This window comes from Vigna unguiculata, chromosome 5 (genome assembly GCF_004118075.2).
Source record: "Vigna unguiculata cultivar IT97K-499-35 chromosome 5, ASM411807v1, whole genome shotgun sequence".
Taxonomy (NCBI): domain Eukaryota; kingdom Viridiplantae; phylum Streptophyta; class Magnoliopsida; order Fabales; family Fabaceae; genus Vigna; species Vigna unguiculata.
The window spans coordinates 6,890,958-6,898,221 of record NC_040283.1 but is presented as its reverse complement, the minus strand read 5'-3'; the positions used below and the strand labels follow the sequence as shown (position 1 = coordinate 6,898,221).

General features: G+C 34.1%; 1 protein-coding gene across 1 annotated transcript; it reads right to left on the bottom strand.

The window, feature by feature from the left end:
* Window positions 1-782: 782 nt before the first annotated feature.
* LOC114185258 (probable methyltransferase PMT15) lies at window positions 783-5,345 on the bottom strand. The gene is made up of 6 exons (XM_028072879.1): window positions 4,242-5,345; window positions 2,659-2,869; window positions 2,263-2,560; window positions 1,525-1,917; window positions 1,341-1,418; window positions 783-1,193 (listed from the first exon to the last, which is right to left on the bottom strand). The coding sequence occupies exons 1-6, from the start codon at window positions 4,935-4,937 to the stop codon at window positions 962-964; spliced, it is 1,908 nt and encodes a 635-aa protein (XP_027928680.1). The 5' UTR covers window positions 4,938-5,345; the 3' UTR covers window positions 783-961.
* Between the last annotated feature and the right edge of the window lie 1,919 nt (window positions 5,346-7,264).

Genomic DNA, 7,264 nt, shown 5'->3' with positions numbered 1-7,264 from the left:
TAAAAAAATGGATATGACGAAACTTAGTTTTATTCAAATATTCTTTTCGATAAAAAATAGTTTTATTCAATTATTCTTTTCGATGAAATTTAGTTTCACTAAAAATATTGAATTATTCTTTTCGAGAAAGGTGCTTTGATCATCGTTATTAACTGTTTCATTATTTTGATTTTAATTAAAAAAATGGCAAAGCTGGCATCAAGTTTAACTTTTTATATTATTTTTTAAAAAATGTTGTCATCTAACTATACAATAACATTATTAAAAAAAATAACTTACGCGTTATTAAATTTGTTAAATACATATGAATGTATTAAGTAACAGTAGTCACAGTAAACAAAATAAAACGCGTTATGAGCCAGCTCCAGCTCGATTACTTACATAACCGTTAATTGCCAGTAAAGACTAAACGTACGTTTTATATTCCTAGTCTTTATAAAGAAATTGTGATATTAATCTGCTTAAATTTTATTTTACAGTTTTAACTTTTAATAATAATTAAAATTTTAATTCTTATAAAATTGTAGATATTGGTCTCTCTTATATTATAATACATTCATTTTAGTCTTTATTATTTAAAAAAAAAAAACATTTTCCCATAAATGATCGTAAGATGTCAACACAAACAGATTAAAATTCTAAAAAATGATACTTTGTACGGAGACAAATATAAGATGTACATCTTAGTGTCTGGTAAAAAAACATTATAATTGGTTTCTTAGCACCCATTAGTTAATCTCTAATTTGACTGATAGATTTGGAGAAGTATTACAGGATATAGATAAGTAAACAAAAAGTGAAAAACTTAAGAAACCATAATTGCTGTAAAGAAAAAAATTCACTTTGCACCACCCATAGAAGCCGGGGTTGGAAAAGAATAGAATTCTGAAAAAAATTTGTGAACATGAAATAAAAAATTACACATATGATGAAGCAGAAAGAAGATGAATTTAGAGTTTTTCTATGCATGTTTTTGTTGTGGGGGTGGAGCAGTCCAGTATTGCTTAACAGCAAAGAATATCTTTTCTCTCTGGTGAGGTCCCTTTTCATGGTCTGCAATTCTGGAATCCCATTGCATTGCATCTGCAATTTTCTTCACCTTCAACAACACATCCACATCATCACGCAGGATCACACCGCCTTGTGGCCGCAAAATTCTATCCATCTCAAGAAGAATGTCCTCCATTTTACACCTGTCACAAATCACTTTCACAGGTTAATTACGACAATTATTGAACCACCATTGATTGAAGCAGTTATCTGCCACTGAATCAACTATTGAAATAGTACTTAGTCAACTTCGAAAGTAACATTTTTTAGCTGACCAAATTGACAAATACCTGTTTTGGTATAGGCTGAAAACTGAATCACCGTGTATGAAGTCATAAGTTCTTGGGTATGTGGACATAGCTTCACACCTGTGAACAAAAGTGTAAAGTGTAAAGACAAAGATTTGGTTTCTAAATCTATTTAGTCAATCACAAAGCTACTTTCTACCCAACTAATATGAAAAAAAAATAATACCAGTTTTGGTAGGTTCCAATCAATCCACGCTCATATATGACACCAAGGGTGTTGAACTCAGCTTCAACAGGGACAGTGTTCATGACCCACACAGGATCATCGATCAGTGCAGCTGCAAAGCCTCCCAAGAAAGCATTCATATCAAGCAGATTACGGTATCTACCATGCTCTGCTAGCTGATAGTCCAAGCTCTTGTAGTATGCTACTCTCTTCTTCCATAACTCTGTGTTTTCTTTAAACATCTCGACCGTAATTCCCTTCAAGCTTCCACTACTAATCCTTGGTGGCACTGCTGTTAATCTCTCCGGCCAATTTGATAATTTCCCACCACTAATTTCACTCACGTCATTCACCTCTGGCAGTGGTGTCAAGCATGTCTCCATTTTTGTGTACCTAACAGAGATAAAAAAAATGTTAAAAGTGAAACAAAATATTAACATTAGGGGCCAGACAGAATCTTCTCCTTTTGGCTGATCTGCTAGATTCAGGAAGGTAAAGGAATGGAGTGAGAATGAAGATGGAAAAAGCGACATAGATTATGGTTACACTGACTACTGACTAGTCACTTTAAAAGCTTTATGTTCCAAGTGGTTTTGGTATCACTACTAAACTCTCATTGGCAGCAAGCATAATATACTTTTTATCCTTACAAAAGAGAAAATGAAAAAGCTATAGGCTGAAAAGAAAAATCAATAGCACACGGAACTAACAGTGACAGTGATTGTGAGTTAATCTTACCATGCTGTGTCTGGATCCTTTGCCATACAAAAGGGTCTATTCTTGAAGACTTTTCTTGTTATTTTGCAATGTATGTGATTGGTGGGTTTCTGCCATATGGCAAGGTCACCCTTTTGCACCAGTTTTTTCCAGCACAGGCTTTTTGCCACTTTCTCAATTGTATCTTGTTCCTCATTGAGACTCTCACGAGTCCTCTCCCAACCCTTCCAGTGGCTCTGCCAGTTTATCGGTGGCCCTGAAAGAATCCAGTACCCACCAGGACGCAGCACTCGATCAACTTCCGTCAAATAAATCCCCTCTGCCAGCAATCACCATTGCAAACCAGAAACAAAATTAGTCCACAAAAAAAATCTTAATGAGCATAGAAACAAGTTTTGATGAATTTATTATATGTACCTCTCTGGCCCCAGGGAATGAGGCACCGTGAGCAATGTGCCATGTCAAAGGCCCTTGAAGGGTAAGGAAGCCTAATGGAGGCAAGAACTCCAATCAATGCAGGAACCCCTCGTTCAAGAGCAAATTGAACTTGAGCTTCATGTGTATCTCTTGGTGCAAATGACACTGCTAAAATGTCTCGTGACAGAAGATATGCTCCCCAACTTGCAACCTTAATGGTATAAACATGTCAATAGTAGTAGGTTTATAATGTGTTACAAGTTTTTAACAGAAAAGCATTCCAATGTGATTAACAAAATAATGCTCCAAATGGAACATGTTTGAAAACCATGAGAAATAATAAACTTGAGGGGTCCAACAAAATGTCTTCTTCTAATAATGAAGTTTGATGAAGTAAATTGCAAAATCAGATGAGGGAAGCATAATTTTGATGGTTGGTTAGGGATCAACATCTAACTCCATAATCAAGATTGTGCTTTCCACAAATTCTTCAACGAACAACATAAATTCCAATACTATTATTATCACCATGATTAGCACCGATTGAATTGAAAAATACATTTAATATTTGAATCCAAATGATTAAGACAAGAAAGAAAAAAATGTATGTTTGGCCACTTGCGTAGTACTTTTTTTTCCTTAGTGAAGATAGCACTTTACTTCGATCTGAAGAATTAAGTTGATTGTTTTGCAAACTAGTTCTATTTGATTCCCATTTCACTTTCTCACTCCACAACTAGACAAATTCATAGTTCCATATTTCACGTCTCCATTATCATCACTCAAATCCTTATCTATTAACTTCCATCCATGGCATTCTCAAAGAAGGGTCACTATCATATATATTATTAAAAATATATTTAAAAAAATTGGAAGAACATGTGGAAACAAAATTTGCGGGATTTAATTTTGATCAAATTTCTACCCCCTTTTTTTTTCTTTCACCCACATGATCACTCAAATAAAATATTCCATACCATAAAAAATAACATTTTTTAAAGCATCGAAGGAAAGAATACGTAGCGATTTACAATCCCGATTCATCCTCATTCTCTTTTCGAAACATTCCAAATAAGACAAAATTTCACATTATTTCTAATACCAGAAAAAGAGTTTATCTTTTCTGGAAAAAACCCAATTGGTCAAGGGTGGACCCATTATTCTATAGTTGTTAAACCACCAATGAAAAAGAGGCGAACCACCCGGTTCACCTGAAACCAAACACAAACATAAAGCTTCAACAGAAAAATAAAATAAAATTGTCAAAAGTAACAAAAATCCATGAAAAGGTGCTGACCCGCCCGGTTCAACTGAAACCAGAAAACATTAGAAAACAAAATAAAATAAAGTACGAAATGAGATTCAGGCTTCACGATTTTCAATCAGAAATTGACTGTAATTCGTATATCGAATAAAACAATATGATATTCAGAATTTTTATTTTCAAAGTACAGGAATATAGACCATTTTTAATCGAAAATTGAAGATCTGAAAACACATGTTACGGTAAAATTAAACAAGAAAACAGTGTAGTATGAAAGAATGAAACTCTTAAACCGAACCGGTTCAAAGAAAGCACGTACCCCACAGCCAGTGTCTAAGGCCGTTCGGATGGACCCATCTTTTAGATTAATGAGTTTTCCGATGTCATCAATGTATGCACCTGCGCCACGTGGAAACATAGTCCCACCCCCCGGAAACCTGAACCGGTCCCCCTCGAACCGGACCCAGTTCTGGTTCTTCTTCTCCACGGTCAGCTCCTTGTGCGGCACGTTCGCGAACCACGCAGCGTCGCGGCTCTCCGGCCACCGCAGCGGCACACGGTATCCGAACGGCGCCGGAATCCGGCACCGCAGCACTTCAGCCTCCACGGGACAGTGCCGCTCGCGGTAGATCAAGTCCTCGCGAGGGAACAACAGCGACCGTTGCACGTCCTCGCAGGGAGTGTACTCCGACAGCGCCGGATCACACGGCGGCGCGTGGAACCCACGCGCCGCCTCATCGGGATCGGTAGAGAAATGGGTAGCGGAAAAATTCAAAGTTGAATTGGAAGCGGAATTGGAGAGGAATTTTGACGTTGGGTCGGGGCAGTTGCGGCGGCCAGAGAGGTGTGTGCCGGCTGAAATGGCGGCCAGTGAGGGCGGAGAGTGTTGCCAGAGGCCTAGGAGGTAGAAGAGGGTGCAGAGGAAGGTGGTGAAGGTGAGAAGGTAGAGTCTTGTGAGTTGTTTGTTTTGCTTCTTGGAAACACAGTTCTGAACTAGGGCTGCCCAGTTGGCCATTGTTTGACCGATGAAACAGAAAGAAACCGAAACCGAAACTGAAGGGTTTGTGCTGGCGTTTGTCGTGAAAGGTGTTACTGTCGTTATATAATGGTGTTAAGCGTCTTCATGGGGATTTGTGAGAACATGACTGAAGAGAAAGACGCGTTATTATTTAAACGAGAGCGTGGTGTAGAGAGAGAGACACACACACGCATGGAGAAAGAGTCGATGAGAAGAAGAAGAAGAAGAAGAAGAAGAAGAAAAGAGAAAGAGAAAGAGAGAGAAGAGTGTGGCGGTGGAATCAGGTTCTTCTGTTTGGTTCTTGCTTTGCTTGGACTGTGTTTTTGTGTGAAATGAATGGACGATGAGTGTACTGTTTGTTTGTGGAGAATTGAATGAATGAATAAGCACTCTGTGTTGTTGCTATACGTTGCCTTTTTCTACAGATTGAAGTTTAAGAGATGGATTAAATTTAACAAAATTATTGCAAGCGACAAAATATTTAATCACTAATTTAATGCTCTTAATTATTTATTCAAATTTCATTTAGTTTATTTAAGTTGGAATTGCATGCTGCTATGTTCTGTACACGTTGATCAAGTTTTATTACAATATATTTATTATTCATGAATTGAAAATTCTTGTTCAACCATTATTAATTTTTATAACATTTATTTAAGGGATATATTAAATTAAATTAAATCATTTTTAATTGATCAATAACAATACCCAAATGTTTAATCATAATTAAAAACTTAAAACATGTTAATACCATTGTAAATGAATTGGTTTCGGTTAACAATATTTTTTCTTTTATTTTATTCTACCAAAAACATTTTAATTTGATTACGTTTTTACTCATTTCATTTAGACCAACATGAGAATTGATATAATCAAAATATTATATTTAATAATTGTCTCATTAAAATATGTTTTTTTTAATTATTATGTCAAGTTGTTTATCTCGGATGGAACGTTGCATGAAAAGTTGACTAATTCTTTCTACCCAAAATGTAGTGCTATGATTTCACCAGGATTTGACTTGCTTCATCTATATTAACATGACAATTATAAACCAAAATTCCCTCTTCAATAATTTTCACCTTAAAAGTCTAGCAAGATTCAATTATAGCTTTTCTTATCTACATTTTTTTATGCAATTCATTACAAATTATTTATTTCAGAAAATTGGTGCCTTTTGTTGATAAAAAAATGCCGTGCAGAAATAAAATCTCATTAAAATTTATGAATGAAGAGTGGTAGCTTTTCAAACTAATATATAAATTGTTAATGAAAATTTAATTGCCAGATCAATTTGAAACCACATTTTAATAAATAATGAATACAAATAAATTATCTCAGTGTATATGTATATGCATAAGTAGAAAAAAATGTCTTGAAAAAGGAATGGTGGTATTAATTACAAAGAGAAAAGGATATGTTGAGGAATAATTTATTTCCAGAACAACATGGAATATTAAGATTAGTAGTGTACTAAAATTTTTTCTACTTTAAAACAAATACTATTTATAAGTTTATTACTATTCAAAATAATTAGTCTAAAATTGTATATTGGATGGAAGTTTACAATTTTTGGTTTTTGGAAAGAAGTAAAGAATACTAATTTGGTTAAACTGACAAATTCAGGGGAAAGGGAATGAAAACTGAGTTTTTTTCTCCAGAAGGATGGAAAACGTAACGTGAATTGCAAATTTAATTTTAAGAGATGAAACTGAAAATAATCCACAAAACGGAAAAATGTATACTTTTATTTATTTATTATAAGCTGTTCCCCAGCTCACAGAATCATCAACATGATGTTGACCTTAATGAAAACGTAAATGTTTAGGATTGAGAACTTGGAGGATTTCAAATTTGGCATTAAATGTTTTTTTGAAAATATAAGAACAATTTAAGGATGATATATTTCTATTTTACATTCAAAAAGTATATGAAAGGATTTGAGTATTAGTGAGAATATCATATTTGTCATGTTGATATATAGAAGATTAGTTTGTTAGGAATGTATGTAAAAATAGTTATTAGAAATAAAGATGCTATGAAACTATGTTTCTTAAAAAAAAAATTAAATTGTTTTGGCTTGCATTTCTACCTATCAATCCATGTTGATATTTTTTTTTTAATATTTTGTGTATTGCACGAATATTATTAAGTTTTAATGAAAGAAATATATAAATTTAAAAATTGTCAAAATATATGTATGATTAGTTTATAAGATTGACTTAATAATAAGACTTAAAGGGAGGAGATAGGTGAGATTGTGTTTGTCCTTTCTAACAATTTGAAGAAATAAAATTGATTCGATAGTTTGAGAGAGGTGGAAG

What these genes read in the sequence shown, in the direction of transcription:
- LOC114185258 (XM_028072879.1), bottom strand. Translation starts at nt 4,937, where the DNA reads ATGGCCAACTGGGCAGCCCTAGTTCAGAACTGTGTTTCCAAGAAGCAA. An exon ending in AAGGATCCAGACACAGCATG is followed by an intron (nt 1,918 to 2,262) that starts GTAAGATTAACT and finishes TATCTCTGTTAG; the next exon opens with GTACACAAAAATGGAGACAT. An exon ending in ATTGGAACCTACCAAAACTG is followed by an intron (nt 1,419 to 1,524) that starts GTATTATTTTTT and finishes TTTTGTTCACAG; the next exon opens with GTGTGAAGCTATGTCCACAT.